At 46.3% G+C, this 16,251-nt stretch overlaps 1 protein-coding gene across 5 annotated transcripts in view; it reads left to right on the top strand.

The window, feature by feature from the left end:
* Nucleotides 1-636: 636 nt before the first annotated feature.
* SOS1 (SOS Ras/Rac guanine nucleotide exchange factor 1) overlaps nt 637-16,251 on the top strand; it is a 59,876-nt gene continuing 44,261 nt past the window's right edge. For 2 of the 5 annotated variants that reach the window (XR_014582575.1, XM_083831689.1), the window contains exons 1-4: nt 637-1,076; nt 9,587-9,712; nt 12,098-12,229; nt 12,775-12,939. Coding sequence is in view for 4 of the 5 variants with exons in the window: in XM_083831689.1 (XP_083687815.1) it covers nt 990-1,076; nt 9,587-9,712; nt 12,098-12,229; nt 12,775-12,939 (510 nt within the window). In the remaining variant the exon portion in view is untranslated. Of the gene's footprint in view, nt 1,077-1,481; nt 2,155-3,546; nt 4,435-9,586; nt 9,713-12,097; nt 12,230-12,774; nt 12,940-16,251 lie in introns of those variants that run through there. The other 3 variants (XM_083831688.1, XM_083831690.1, XM_083831687.1) reach the window with 3 other exon arrangements.

Below are 16,251 nucleotides of genomic sequence, written 5' to 3'. Positions count from 1 at the left end.
GAAGGGTCTGGAGGGGAAGATGTAGAGGGGTGGCTGAGTCCCTTGGTGTGTTCAGGGCAGAGCAGGCTGAGGGGAGGCCTCATGGTGGCCTGCAGCTCCCTCACAAGGGGAGCGGAGGGGCAGGCGCTGAGCTCTGCTCTCTGGGGACAGCGACAGGACCCGAGGGAACGGCACGGGGCTGGGACAGGGGAGGGTCAGGTGGGGTGTTAGGGAAAGGTTCTGCACCCAGAGGTGCTCGGGCTCTGGGACAGGCTCCCCAGGGCGGTGGACACGGCTCTGAGCCCGACGGAGCCGAGGTGTCTGCGTACGCGCCCCCAGACACGGCCAGGCCCGGCTCCAGGCGCTGCCGTGCGCCACCGCCGCCCGGGCTCCCTGACGGGGCTCCGCCGCCGCCGCCCCCACGGCACCCCGCGCGCGCGGGGAGGCGGCGCCCCCGCGTGACGTCACGCCGCCGGGGCGGAGGCCCCCGCCGAGAGGCTGCTGGGCCGCGGGGACTGCGCGCACGCGCCGCGGCCTCCAGCCGTGCGGCGGACGAGCGGAGCCCGGAGGCGCGGGGAGGCGGCGGCGGCGCTCGCGCTCCCGACCCCGCCCCGGCGGCGGAGGAGGCCCCGCGCCGCGTGACCCCCCCCCCCCCTTCCCTCCTCCCCCTTTCCCCCTCCCTCCTTCCCTCCCTCCATCCATCCCCTCCCTCCATCCATCCCCTCCCGCTCCGCCGCGGGTTCGACCCCCGAGAGCCCGTGCGGGGGGGATGCGGCAGCCTCCGCCGCCTCCCCCCGCCGCTGCGGGCCTGCCGCCGGTGGTGGTGGCGGCGGCGGCGGCGGCGGGAGGCCGCGGGGCCTCCTGGTGAGGTGAAGCGCCGGGGGGGGGCCGCTCGCCCGCCCGCCTGCCCGCCCGCTCGCTCCCTCCCTCCCTCCCTCCCGCCGCGGCCTAGCGTCCCCGGCGCTGCCCCGCCCGCCCGAGGCCCCCGGCGGGCCGGGCCCGGCGGCACAATGCAGGCGCAGCCGCTGCTCTACGAGTTCTTCAGCGAGGAGAACGCGCCCAAGTGGCGGGGGCTGCTGGTGCCCGCCCTCAAGAAGGTTGGTGAGGCCCCGGGCACGGCCTGTCAGCGGGCCGCGGGGCTCCCCGAGGGAGGAGGGGGCCGGGCACGGCGCTGGGGGGGTGCTGAGGGGGGTTTGGAGCCTCCCCCCCCCCACCAGAGACACATCGGAGAGGGCTGGGTGCCCTCGGGGTGGGGATGGAGGTGTCTGGGGGCTGGGAGGAAATGGTGGGGGCTCCTCAGGAGGGGGTTGTTTTGGGGGGGGCTCCTCTTCCACTTGTGCGCCCGGAGCTCGAAAGCAGAAGGCTTTTGAAGCGGGAGGTGGCTGGTGCTGCTGCTCAGGCTGCACTTGGTGCTTTCCTAGTCCGACACGGCGACGTTTTACAAGTCTATGTAGCTCTCACGGTTAAAGGCGACACTTTTGCTCAAAGCACTTGCTCCTAGGGCTGACTGAACTGTTGCATCCCCCAGTGTGGGTTGGAAATCTCAAGTGCTGCAGTCGTGCCGGTACGGTATTTCTTCCGAATTTCCTCTTGCCTCGTTTTTCTGGGCGTGCTCTTTGAGGTCTCCAGCGGTGTGCTCTCGTCCAGATCTTGGAAGTCTTCTTGCTTGTCTCATCCATAGCTTGTGGTGCTCACGGCCTATCCCTCATCGGTAGGCCCTTTCTGAAAGTAAACTGTGCACATTGTCCGCCTGGCTGCTCCTTGTGCTGCTTGCAAGCTCTTGGACGGCCACCCAGCTGGAGCCTGGGGGGAAAGTGGAGCCACCCAAGGTCTCAAAACAGCGCGAGATCGCTCCTTTGGAGGTTGTTTTATTCCATGGAGTAGCAGGGATTCATCAAACTTGGAGCCGGGCTCAGTGCTGAGTACTGGAGGACATAGACTGAGGATCTCAAGGCAAAAATGAGCGAAGACATTGGAATTGCTCTCTGCGTCTGAAGCATGACACTTTATCCCAATGGGCAAGGCAGCCATGGAGCCACCCTGGATTAAAGATGCTTGCTGAGGGATTTGGATGAATTGCTTGGGCAGAAAGCAGAGGAGGAATTCCGGAGTCTGAAGTCAACGAAGAAGGCCGGCGGTGACAAGCTACAGGGGATGACAAACTGGCCCTGCAAGGTACGTTGTCTTGGTTTCACTGTTTTGAGCGCCATTCCTTGCTGCGTGTTGGGGGACAGCAGGAGTGACACGGAGTTAGTTCTGGAGGCTTGACACTCGAACACACAACTGTCTAGCAGATGTTAACTCTTAACCTCAGCTCTTCATGAGGTCGCCACCTGTTTCTTATCTTCTCTCAGGCTATTGCCCAGCATGCTCCAGAAGCACAGGCTGCTGCTGCTGCTTCCTGTCCCCGTAGAAATGGAGAACCTGTCCGTGTCACCTGCTTCACTGAACAGCCAAATACTTGAGTTACAGGAGAACTAAATGGCAGACGAAAATATCAAGCTGTTTTCTTAATGGTTTCTTTGTTAACAGAGAAGCCAAACAGGGTGTTTTACTAACTTACATGGGTACAAGTCATCTTGGCTAGGGCGTTTAGTCCTTTAGATAAAGGCCCCATAACGTAATGAACCTGTCATAAGTGGCAGGTAGGACGGGGAGAATTGCAGCGTGCGTGCTTTGCCGATCATCCATCCTCGCTCAGGAAAAGCTTTGCGGCGGCTGGGTCTGAGACCCTGCCCCTTGCTCTGCCAGCCAGAGACCAGAACTGTCCCTGGAGCCCGCATGCGGGACCAGTAAGACAGAGACCACGGCAGCGTGTGCCAGCAAGGTCAAAGGGCAGAGCTGGCCTGGAGGGAGAGCGGTGCTGTGTGGCTTTGTCTGCTAAACTGCCAGTGAGCACGCTCCCTCAGTCGGGGTCAGGTTGTCCGAAGCCGATGTGCATCTGGAGGAGAGTTTTCCTTCCCTGCTCCCAACTAGCTGAGCACATTCTCAGGTAGTGGCAGCAGGCTGCTTTCCGAGCTCCACCTTGAAACCTGTCAGGTGCACGGACAGGATTGTTATGTTTTCCTGCATAGCTGCAAGTGAGACTTAACGCTTTGGGGAGGCCTACACTGAATTAATGTCTCCGAGTAGGAGAGCGGTGTTTTAATTTAACGTCGGTGAAACGCATGTACCAGGATGGAGCCTTCCCAGCTCCTGGGGAAGGCTGCAGTTACCCTTCTGTAACTTCACGTTGGCTTCTAATGTGGAGCTCGAGCAACAATGCTAGAACGACTTTCTTAAAAATAGGCTTTGTTGAATAATTGCAAAGGGTTTTCTTTTTCCCACCGGGTTATTTTGATTCTATGTTTTTTATCAAACAACAAAACCAAGCACATGTAGTAAGAATAAATCACTTCTTATGTCAATAAATTCTTAAGAGCATGTGCCATGTATTTCATTAGACATGGGCCTTAACAATAGGCTCTGTAGTGCACTGTCTTTGCATTTAACAGCTGCATTTGCAAAAAGCAGCTTTTGTACCATTCAGATCATAATGTAATCCCTTTTCTTCCCATTCTTCTTCAGATCCTGTCAAGATATACTCCAGTGCACTCAATTAGGAAGAAAATGATGTGTAGTGAGAGATGCTTCTCTGCCTGGTCACTGTTACTTTGAAGCATCAGGAGAGGAGTGTCGCAGAGCCCCACGGCCGCTGACAAAAGACAGTAATCCTGGTGACGAGCTACAAGAAAAGGAAGTAAGAATGTCAGCTGGTGTTGGAAGTCGTGGTTGCAGAAACGGACAGAAGGTGAGATGCTGCCAATGAAGACGGAGGACTCAAGACATACGAAACACCAGAGCTCTTGGGTGGCTGGAGACGGGGACACGTGGCTTCTGGACACCTCGGAAAACAGGCTGAGAAGGGACGCCTGCACAGCAATACCTCTTCAGACAGTGGCTAGACAGGCGCTAGACAGCTAGCGAACATACACGCTTCCTTCTGATCAGAACCTTTTGGATAGTTTTTCTTGAACATCTTTCCCTGGGGCTTCATCTTGCTTGTATAACTCTTGTACAGTAGGAATTTCTCCGCGTAGCTATGAGTTGCTTCTTCCCTGATACGTTGGTTTTGACTGCAGAAAGTGTCATCCTTATTGCTGGCTACCTTCAGTAGTCGAATCATTTAGAGAAATAAAACGTCTTCCTTACTGTACAGATGTAGGAGTACCACCACTTGAATACCTCGAGTTGTTTTGAAGCAGTTGAGCAATTAACGAGGGGTGCTTTTGGAATTTACTGTGGTCAGAATGATTGGATTGAAGTGGTTTGACAGCTGAGGAGGATTTGCAGCTTCAGTGAAGGGAACTGTTCCAGGCAGCGTGCTCCCAGATACTCAGTGTATCGCCTAGTCAATCTCTTCTACCTTTCACGGAGCAAAAGAGACAAGCGAAGTTCCTGAAATGACTTCAGAAGGTCTGGGAAGCTGTGGCTGACACAAACATTTCTACCTGACTTAATTATCTAGTTTTCTAAACTGATGACGGCCCGGTTGCCATTCTGAGTAACGAGCAGCAGTAGTTGTTATTGGCACGGTTTCACTGCAGATGTAGGACATCCTTAAGTTTTGATAGCTCTGGATTCTCTGTACTTCTGATGGCTGCGGAGGATAAAGTTAAGATCCTGAAGTTGCTCAAGTGCGGATTTAAGACCCCTGTGCTTGTTTTACTTAGCTTGATCCCTTAAAAAATCAGTAAACAGCAGAGAAGTGCAGTAAGCTCTGCAGAGTTGCGGGGTATCAGTGGAGTTGTACAAGAAAAAAACCACCCTGTTTTTATGGGGTGTTTGCTCTATGAGAACACTCACTCATGCAAGCTGTCCGTAAAACATTTCATCCTAGAGTACTTTAGCGATAAGCAGCTGCTTGTCGGTACTTCTGTAGTCATCGAGGGCAGATTAACAAAAGCCGCGCTGTGTAAAAATGAGGGGTGTAACGTTAGTGAGGACTCTCAGAGCAACCCAAGTGGGGGGAAAGAAAAAAGCCTGCCCTGCCACCAGGTTGCTTCTAATAATGTAATAAGCCGTCTGTGAAGGCTTGTGTTTTCCACGTCTGTCTTCGGTATTTCGAAGGTTTGGAGAAATGCTTGTAATCAGTTGAGTCTCGCCCTGTGTTTCGGAAAACAGCTTGGTCTTTGATTCGGGAGAGGTGCCAGAGGCCCTGCCTCTTCCCACCATGTTAGAGTGCAAGGAAAATGATGGATTCCCCCCACCGGTAGCTGGAGAGCATTTGCTATCCAAGCAGGCAGGGAAGGGCAGCGCTTGCTTGCTTTACCTTTGCAGCCTGTCTTATCACGGCTTCTTCCATTTTACTCTCCAGACGCTGTGATAAACGCGATGTTTTTCCTTCAGTTTTCTTACGAGTGCCTCAGCTGCCACCGAGAGAAACTCGCGGTGCGGTGGTACCTGTGCTCGGCAGCGAAGCGTGCTTGTTTGCTGAGTGCATCTCGGTGTTTGATTCATACTTTGACCTTGTGCCAGAATCCCGGGAGATGGGTATCCTTGCCTGGACATGGAAATGACATTCCCTGCCCGACAGAAGATGCTTTGCTTGTTCATTTTGGTTTGTCGCGTGGCTTTAGGATGATTTCCTCCTATTATCCACCTTTCTGAAGCTTCTGCTGCTCGTGGAGGCACGTGGTTCTGTGTCTTGTTCTGCAGCCTTTCATATGTAGGATGGAGAGCTTTCATCAGAGGCTGAGATTTTTTTTAGCTTCACATTCAATGTGAATTACCCTTTCCTCTTGGAGGCATGAGGGAGGGGTAACTGAAAATTGTTGTGAAGGGAGCTTGGTTCAGTACCAGTCAGATTGACAACAGGTAAAAGGGAGAGCTCACAGAGGAAACTTAACAAACACCGGTTTAGTGCAGGATAAACCCCAGAATATTGGTCTGGGCTTGGGTTTGGATTATCTTGTGGCCAGCCTCAGAGCTGCTCTGTTGGACCAGCTGGAAAATAAAACCCCTGTGGAAGCTGGAGCTGTAAAATCTGCTTTCCTTGGACTCAGCCCTCTTTCTGGATTTGGTCTAGATCATGTCTTTCCTATGAGAAACGGGTGTGTATTCTGGTTCACTGCTTGAAAAAGCTTTATCAGAAACGTTTAATTTTTTATATAAAACAAGTTGCTAAGGGTTGTAAGTTAAGATCAGATATTTTTGCGTGTTTGTTAAAGAGAGGTGTTCATCTGTTTCTCTGATTTCTTTCAGACAGTTTAGGCTTGTTGGTGCCTGATTTTCAATCTGTTGCCATTCCTGATAGAAATTCTTTGCTCTTGTTGACTTTATTAAAAGAAAAGGGGGTGGGGGGGATGCCAAGTCATAGGGTCATAGGATTTTCCTGAAGTGCTACAAATTTTCTTAAGCAGGTGTTGCACTTTCTCTGTTCATAAACAGAGCATGGAAAGTTGTTCGAGAAAGGCTTGCTTGGCTTGTCTCCAATTAAAGGAAATCCTGGTGGTTTTGTTTCCATTCCAAAAATCAAGGGAAGAAGGAATGCATGCCTTAAATAAAAAAGGAAAGAATTGGGCGAATTGGGTGAAAATGGTGAAACGGAGGCAGGGGTTTCTAGCCGTTCTGAATTGTGTTTTCCCCTTAGGATTTGTTGGGTTATCTTGGAGAACTGAAGCTTTTGTCAAAAGATTTTTAAGCTGTTCTTGTGGTAATTCCCCTTATCACGAGATAGACATTTTGGTGTGTGTGGGAGGGAAGGGATGGGTTCTGTCATTATTTAAGGGAGAGGTTAAATGCTTAGATAAGGATCTTATCTAAACATCACTACACTTCAGAAGTTGTTACTCTGTTTTTATCGCCCCTATTCCTGACATGGGCTGGCGAGGGGGCTGGTGGGATTCACGCAGCGCTCGCTGTTCTCAGGGGCGATAAGGCAGGGTGGCCTGCTTGTTTGTTTTTAATTAATATTTTAATTTTTAATTTCAAATCTGAGCGGACTTTCTGCAAAGGATGGAAACCCCCCGGTAACTCGATCTCCTTTTTTTTTTTTTTTATTATTGTTTTTTTTGAACGGGTCACGTGGCGGCGGCGCCCGCTAGCAGACGTTCTCACTTGGTGCCTTCCCTTACCAAACCCCGCGCCGTCCCCGCTCTTGCATCATGCCCCAGCTGATGAACTCCTCGGGACTGGCTTCGTGTGCCCTCAAACGCACTGCCTGCTCCTCGGCCTGGGCCTCGAGGTGCTGCCGGAGCGCAGATACCCAAATTACACGTTCCTGTGATGGCTGTGCACCGGGCCGTCCTGTAATTTTCCCCGTCGGACTAGTTGTTTTCTTGCTTTTGCTGGTCTGACTTTGAACCCTAAATGATACTAAATCTCACTTAAGTAGCAATGAGGGTTATTTACTGCCTGCCTAATACAGATAAACTGTGCCGGCAAGCCGGAGGCACCTCATGATGTTTTTCTCTGCCGGGGTGGATATTGTGCTAAGGCAGAGCTCGGCGTTGCCAGCAGACGATGGCCTTCGAGAAGCACGGTGTAATTGCTCCCCAAACACAAACGCTTAGGAAAAATGCTTGGAACTTTATCTCCTGAACTAGAAGTAGGTTATCGGTGTTGACTTTGTTTTGGTTGACTGTGGATAATGTTTCAGGTCACAGCCCGGTGTGGTGTTTGTTTGTTTGTTCTTACTCCTATAGACAATTACAGGCAGACAGGGTATGATGAGTCCATTCTCTACAATCTGTTTTCTAAGAAAAGGAGAAAAGAGAAATGGTTTTCATCGCTCAGCTTTATCCCGTTCTGTATTTCTTACTGCCTGAATGACTCGGTAATTTAATACTTTTTCCAAGTACAGAATGCTAGAGAAATCCGTAGGGTTCACGTAATAGAGATTTTTTTTTCAGTTCCGCCTTAAAAATAAATCAAGACGGCTACCTCCAGGCAGCTCGGATCAGCTCTCATCTTTAAGAGAGGTCTTCTGCAGGTCTGTAATTTGTGATGTTAAAATGTCCCGAGCTGGTGCAGTGTTTCAGACATCGGTATTTGAATTGTAAATGATTGCTGGGACTGCTGGGGATGCTGTTATGCAGGTACCTCCAAAAACACACTCCGTGGCTGTGTGTGGCCGAGTTCTTGGTATTTCGATTACCCCAACAGTTTCATTTTTCTTTTCGTTAGTCACGTGGGGAGAAGTTCTCCTCTCCGGACAGTATTTTCAAGCTTAAAAAAAGCAACAAACTTTGGAGGCGTTCTTTAAGACCTAGTGGATCAAGGTACACAACCTGCAAGTAACTAAACCCCTGATCTAGTACGTTTAATTCTCTACAGCAGCTAAGTGAGCACCAGGGCTGTGCCCAGACATGAAGTTTTCAAACTAATGAGTGCCTTAGCAAGCAAGTGGATTTCTATTTGAGGCTGTTGCGTGTTTGAACTTCATAACATTTAATTCTTGCTATAGCTGCAAGTAGGAATGAGAACTCAGCTGTGAAATTAAATAATTATGGCAGCAGAATTTGAATATAGACATGGGTTTAATATTGGGATGAGACAGATTGCTGGGGTTTGGTTTAAGGCGGTTAAGCTCTTCTGGAGGTGATTGAGAGAACTGGAGGCATTTTGAGTTGAGTGCGGTGGGAATGGTAAAATGATGAAATTGGGGCTTGAAATGTGTTGCGAAAGTCAGCAGTCAGCTTGCTCTGGCATAATATTTGCCATCAGTGCTTAGGGTTGAGATTAAACTGCCTGTCAGTTTGAAGCTCTTGGAGCACTGAGCTTTGCATACCTGAAACTTAAACCGGCTAAAACAGTGCTATTTTGTTACCTGCAAAAGCACAGAGAGAAGCTGTGCTGCAGTTCAAATGGCTGTCTAGAAAAATAAGTTGGTAACCTGACCCTTTGGGAGGAGCAAGGAGTAGTGTGCCTCAGTGGGTTTACACCACTGAGAATTCCCAGGTGCTTACGACGACATGCTTGTAAATGTCTGGGGACCAAAACCTCTGAATGCCAGGATGACTGTGGCCTTTTTCTGAGTATTTTTAATTCTAGCATCTGACATCAAAATGATGAGCACAGAAACAAACTTCTAAACGTATCTTCTTTTACCGAGAGCTGACTGACAATGAATTAAATAATTGGGAGGCTAAATACTGCTGAAATCTTTGCTGTTTCTATAGCGCTCCGCCTTTGAAAAAAGTTCTGGATCTTGTTATTATAGCTGCAGTGGTGTGCAGGGAGCTGTAAATGGACAAAATCCCCATGTCTGCAGCGTGTTCTGCAAATGGTGTAAGAGTTGGGGTGGAAAGATGAATTTATGCAGAGTATTTAAGGAGTTTTCCTAATTGCACTGCTGAACACCGTTATTAATTAGCTGTTTTTTTGACATTAAATATTACTTACAGCCATTTGAGTACGTGTAGTATTTGAGGTTTGTATTCCTAGCAAGTGTAAATGAGTGTTTCGCTTGTCTGTCCAGTGTGCCTTAAAAGAGCTCAGCGCACATGCAGTTCTCGCTGGATTTTTCTGAACTGTTTGGCTCGTTCTTTTGTCATCTTTTTTTGCAACTAAAGCATGTCGTTTGGGAAAGAGCAAAAAATAAGACTGATTCTTCTGTTTCGTACAGGTTCAGGTGCAAGTCCATCCTAAACTTTCCTCTACTGAAGATGCGTTACAGTACGTGGAGGAGTTAATTCTCCAGTTGTTAAATATGCTGTGTCAAGCCCAGCCCAGAAGTTTTCTGGATGTAGAGGTACAGAGAATATTTATTACAAATCTGATCTGCATTTTGCAATGTCATTTGAGCTGTTGTACAAAAAGTTCGTATAGTAATCATTTCACAATGCGAAAAGGATCACTTGGTATAAGAAAGAGAAGCAGTAATTATGTATGTTTATGTAACAGAACCTTCAGCAGAAAACCTGCTGAGTTACCTAATAGGTGATTTTCCCATCAGTTGGATTTGTTGTTCAATGCCCAGTAAAACAGTCTCTGTGAACCGCATTACTGTGTAATAGCTGGTGAGTGTAACTTCTGTGCGTAAAGCTGACGGGCTCCTTTCAAAAGGCTTTTTTTTTTTCGCTGCCTCCCCCCGCCCTGAGATAGCATGCCAACTGTAGCTGCTTCGCCTGAGATCTCGTGCTGCTTTCTCAGCATGGTGATACAGGCTGATACACTCACCCCCCGGAAATTTGAACAAAAATAGTTCAGCTGCTTTCTCAGAATGAGTTGAGGAACACTTCTTTCTTCTCTAAGGAAGCCTCTTCTCTTACGATCCTTATTTCAAAGGTTTACAACCTCTGCTCAGAAAAGCAGCTTGACGTTTGAGAAGAGGTTCCATTTTAGAAACAACCTAATTTAGTTTCACTCTAAGCCTGTGAATATCTTGGTAGCCCTTTGTGCTTAACCACGATTTGCAGACTTTGCTGCCCAGCTGCAGGCTCTGTTTGCAGTGCGCATGTTGGTTTCCAGTCCTTGGGGGCTGCGGCTGTGCTGTGCCAGGTTAGGTTGCAAAACAAGATGCAACTTCCTCACGTTCTGAAGAAAGTATAGGAGAAGTGTAGGCAATGCTCTGACAGGTACGCGGAGGGCTGAGGAGCTGAGAACTTACGGACAAAGGTTTGATCAAAACAATGCTGGAAAGCCAAAAAAGAAACAAAACTAAAACAAGCAAGAAGAAAAAAACACAGTAAGCTGTCTAAGAGTTCAAGATTCATGAATTTCATCCTTCCTCTTGTTTTGAATGTTGACACCTAATGGTGTTTCAGTGTCCCCTCTCATGGCTAGCCTGTTTTGCAACATTATTCTGGTCAACTGAAGTAACAGAGGTTTGTGGAAGATTGCATGAAGTGCTCTGGTAGCATTGTTTAAAAGCCAGGGTTAAATGTAGTGTTGCTTTAAGAGTCTTATGGTTGTGAAGTCAAGCCCTTAGGATGAGAAATGCAAGAACTGAAGATGATCAGGCAACCTCAATTTACCCCCTTTGTGTTTATGTGTGATGGTTCTGTCTTTAATTATATGGTCATACATGGTTATTTTTCCCCCAGGACACCTTCATTCTTCAGTCAGCAGGCTGGGCTACATTAGGGGGAATGAATCAGTATTAGATATCAAATGAGATTTTTTTTTTTAAGTAAGATTTCTACTTTCCTCTTGCAGAAGTGTTATGAAGGGAGAGAGGGGGAAAAAAAAAAAAAGAAATCTGTACTTTGGAACATTGGTTGCCACCTTTATAGAATTGTATTCTGTCCCAGTTCTTTTTGTTGGAAAGTTTTTGTTTGTGTACATTGCCCTGTACCAGCTCTTTGTAAGTGGTCATTAATTTCATCTTCCTCGTTTCGTGGTTGCTCAAATTGGGGTCATATTTATGTAAGCGAGCGCTTGCAACTGAAACAGTCAGTGGGAACTGCGGTCTGAAAAAATATGCGAAGCTATCTGAGAAATTAGATTTCTGGCACCTTTTCTGAAACACCTGGGCTACCAAAAACAGTCAAGGCTTTGAATCTCCAGAGACCCATGTGTGAGTTCCAGCAGGAGAGCTATTCAGAGCATGGGCGAGTGTAGGTGTGTTCCAGCACTGAGTGCTGGATGCAGTAATTAAACTGCAGGAAAAAAAAATGAGGGCAAAGCTGAGCTGGCCATGATTGGTCCAACTGCAGACTATGAAACTGTTGGGCAGTCTTTTCCTATTGTTTTCATTGCTGTCTTCAGAGGGGTTTGCATGCCAGTGATAGACAGTTTGGGCTGTGTGCTCATCAGTGAAGGTGAAACAAAGCTCCCATCATCTCATTTGGTGACCATTCTATGTTATGTCTAAATGTATTTAATTGCTGAATTATCAGGCATGTGCATGAGGGAAGCAAATTGTGCCTGCAAGGGCAACTTCATTCTGGCATTTCTCAAATTTTAAGCACTAGATTTTTCTATGGAAATGATACTCTGATACAGCCTTATGAATGTAGTGAGCACCATGTACCAAAATGATAGGTTGTTACAGAAGCTCTTATAGTCAAAATATTAACATTAGCAGACATTAATTTGTTAATTAACGAGAAGTGATTTCATAGTATATTAGTATTGCTCAGGTCATTCCGATTATGCACTTACCCTCTAGTTCTGGTTTTGTTTTATTTTTAAGGATCGTGTTCAAAAAAGTTTTCCCCATCCTATTGATAAGTGGGCAATAGCTGATGCCCAGTCTGCTATTGAGAAGAGAAAACGAAGAAATCCGTTATCTCTCCCAGTAGAAAAAATCCACCCTTTATTAAAGGTAAGTAGTGACATAATCCTTCTCTTAGAATGCAATTGGAGGTTGACAGCTTTGTTTTGTCTAGTGTCTGTGTGCTGCCTGAAATGTAAACAAGAGAACAGTAACAATACCTGTTTTCAACTTAATTTAATTTTCAGAGTTTTCAGTTTAATTGATTGTGTGTATTTCTTCCATTTGTACATCTAAGAGTTTCTCTGGAAGTTTCTTGATTGTTTTCTGAGTCATGCAAAATGAAATAAGAACAATCAAACTTGAATCAAATGAGTGCTTAGCTTTGTTTATGCAATAGACAGTTAACTAACTTTTAAGTGAGGCTTTTGGGACAGTTCTGGGCTGTTGGCACCTCCACAGTCTACAGTGATGCTGTTTCTTTCCCTGGCCTACAGACTACCATGTTTCTTTAACTAACATAGACTGCATGTCTTGAATGTTTAGGATGAGGAGTTAGAAACTTGCAAGGTTTAGTTGTAACCTGTTGTGTATATTTCATCTACTGAATAACAGTGTAGCACTGACTTTTTTTTTTATTTTAATTTTCCTTTCAGGAAGTACTAGGCTACAAAATTGACCACCAAGTGTCTGTTTACATAGTGGCAGTATTAGAATACATTTCTGCAGACATACTGAAATTGGTTGGGAATTACGTACGAAATATAAGGCATTATGAGATTACAAAACAAGATATTAAAGTGGCAATGTGTGCTGATAAGGTAAGCATAACTCTTGTTTCTAATGTTAACAGAAAGTTTTAGTTAAGTTTTGATAGGACAGTGTCTATTCCGTATTGGGTAAATGGGGTGTTGTATATTTGAAAGAAGTTGCTGCAGTAAAATACGGTTCCAATAATACAGCAAAGCTAATTGAGTTTATAGAGCTGTTGCTTGTGCTTATTAATATTTAAGTGTCTATTCCTTATGATACTGCTTGACTAATCCCAGCAATGTGTGGATGCTTTAAAAATTACTGTGAAGCTGCACTAACCCCAAAATTTCATGATTTTGGGAGACCACCCATGCTTAAGACTATATTGCATGTAGAAAGCAGTGTTTCAGTGGTCAAAAATAAATTGAAAAATCCCTTCATAAGCATCACTAATACTCGGGGGGGGGGGGGGGGGGGGTGTCCGTATTTTTATCTGCAGGTAGTCTTTCCTGTAGTTTCAGAGGAGTGTTTTGATTCAGAAAGCAGTTACCTCTTTCCTTGGTGATCCAGCAGCCCTGGAGAAGGGTCCACTGTCTGTCTTTGAGGCGCCTTTGTGCTCCAGCTTCTGCGGCCACCTCATTCAGCATCTCAAATCTTCCATTGTTTAAAAAACAAAACTTGAAGTAGATTCTTTCAGAAATGGTATCTGAGAGTAAGATCTTGCTGAAGTCTAGGGATTTCCAGATTTATCACCTCTTCTGGGTACTTCTTGGTCTATATTAATCTGCATCTCTGGATGGAATTGTCTCTGTTTCATCGAATTATTTTGTCTCGTTCATGCTTGTGTTTTTTTCCATCTTGCTTTTCCCTTCATCTCAAGAGAGGAAAGAAAGATGTCTTGTGAAGTCAAGAAGGGCAAAGTATTTCTCAGTCAGGACAGTTGTCTTAGACCCTCTTGCTTTTGGGTGTACTTGCCTGGGTTGTTAAAACAGTGTTTAAAGGTGTGTGTTTGAATAAAGAACAGGAACAGTGCTGTCGCTGCGTGTGTCTTTGTATCCTAGGGAAAGGTAGCAAGCAGAAAAGACTGATTTAGGAAATTCCATTACATGAGCCACTCTTACATCGGAGCAAGTCTTTTTAATATGTACACAGAAGAAACATTTGAAAGACTCTAAAGTAGGCACGTTGGTTTTGCTGCTGCAGTGGAACAAGCTATGGACAGGTATTCCCAGGGTGTTTTCTTTTCCGGTCACATAAAGGACCTTCTTAGTATGTCAGGTTCCTACTGCCAACGTGCATTCAGCTTGGTTTTATTTTTTTGAAACAAACCAGCCAAAACAGTTTGTTGGCCCCATGTCTTTTTTTTTTTTTCCCAAACACTTTCACACTTCCGTCTGTGCCACCCATCCATATAAAAAATTCTACCTCCTCCGAGAGGGGGAAAACATCATCAACAACAACAAAAACCCACCACCACCAAACAAACAAAAAAAGCACCTGCATTTGAATGCAAGCTGTTTTCATTTGACTATCTGCTCATGTTTCTGAATGCTCTAAATTCAGTATCCTGGGCTATGGTTGCTTTGTTTCTGTTGTTTTGACCGTAGTGAGGTATGCCTTGTGATTGCAGCCTGGAATCTTCTAGATCAAGTATGCACTAGAACTGCATCCATGAAGTTATAAATGCTGGGGCCTCCTTGAATACCTATGTTACCCCATGTAATTGCCCACAGTGGTGATGCTATGTAATGTCCTGTTTCCCAGAAATAGTTAGGATTCTGATTGTAATCTGAGTTCCATGTAAATTTTCTGGCTTTACAAGATGAATCACCTTCTTTTCTTAGAACATGTCTTCAGAAGAAGTCAGGCTTAATGCAAAATGTCCATTGTTTTGCTTTCAGAGAAGTTTAAGACCAGGGTGTGTAGCAGGGACCTTTGACTCACTAAGAGAAAGAACCTGCTGCGTGCCCATTTCCCTCCCCACTAGACCTCTGTATTTTTGAGGATTGTTAGAACAGGATCCGGGTGAAGAATGCCTGCTTTAGGTAGGTGTGTTTCTGCCAGTAATGAAGTTGGATGAACCTACGAGACCATCCCTTGTGCTTACAAATCCCCAAGAATTCTCTTGCAGAATAGCTCATTTGTCCAGGACCAGTACTCAACAGCTTGGCTAACTGGCACGTCCTCTAGAGAAGTGCCTGTGTAATGTGCATTGTAGAAGGAAGACTTCTACAGTGAACACCAGGGTAAATGTCAGGTTGTTTGTTGTGGCTCATTCAGAGGCTTAATTCTTCATCTCCAGTTCTGTAATTATTTTGAGAAACACTTGCTCTGTTTTCTGCCGTTTAAAAGCTCTGGTTCATGTTTTACGTGTTAGCCTTCCCTCATGTCGCTCTCGAATGAGTATTTACACCTTCGATCCTGCAGTCTTTTCGTCTGTCTTTTGGTGATTGACAGCCGTCACCTCAGTCTCTGCAGCAACAGGCGTAGGTTGCCATGGCTTCACCTCCATCTGTTCGCAAGGGAGGCTGGCAGGCAGCACTTAAACCCTAACTTATTTTGAAATTCATGTGGATTGGTTGATACGTTCTGTGGCCTCCTGGAAGGGGAGTAGCTCTGGGCAGTAGGTTTGTTTATAAACGCTGTCCTCATCTGTCTATCCCAGGACTAAGTCATCTTGTGTGTTGGACTATGTGTTTTGCTGGCTTGTTCTTAAGCTGCATCACTTTAGATTGCGTGGGGACTGTAGTGTTTTATTTTTCTAAAGATAATTCAGATTAAAATGCCTTTACTAATTTGCAGTCAACACATGGACATTAAGTTGTTCTTCAGGTATTATAGACAACAAGCGAAGAGAAAATTCAGTTTGTTGCTTGCTAAGTCATTGTAATGACTCCTGGCTCAGATTCCATGTATGGAAGAGGTTCAGTGATTCACGTAGTCTTTTTCTCGAGAAGTTCAATTTACTAATTGCTTGTGTTCGGTAAACCTTGCTTGGGTAAACAAATGAACTGGGACCTCTGGTGGTTGGGGTTCTTCAAGTCCTTTTGTCTGTGCAGTTCTGTACCTTGACTGACAGCTTTTTCTGAAGCTGCTGCCCTTCCTTGTGGGTCCAATTTAACAAGAAAACTCAGGAGCTATTAAGGACGGAAACCAGCACATCTGCAATGAGTGGGCAAGCGAGTATTCATCACAGGTAGATAACAGGGTTCTGAGCAAAATCATGTATGACTTCCTGTTAAAGCTAAAGGAGAAAAGCCAAAATGTGCATACTTCTTGACCTCAAATACTATATTATCTTCAGAAACTTAGATTATGTTGGCTAATTCAGAGTTACAGAATACGGTTAAGGGCTAAACATCTCTTTGTACTTCGTAGAA

Source organism: Anser anser, assembly GCF_964211835.1.
Source record: "Anser anser genome assembly, chromosome: 3".
Taxonomy (NCBI): Eukaryota; Metazoa; Chordata; class Aves; order Anseriformes; family Anatidae; genus Anser; species Anser anser.
Note: the sequence above shows the minus strand (reverse complement) of the source record. Positions and strands in the feature narration are given on the sequence as shown.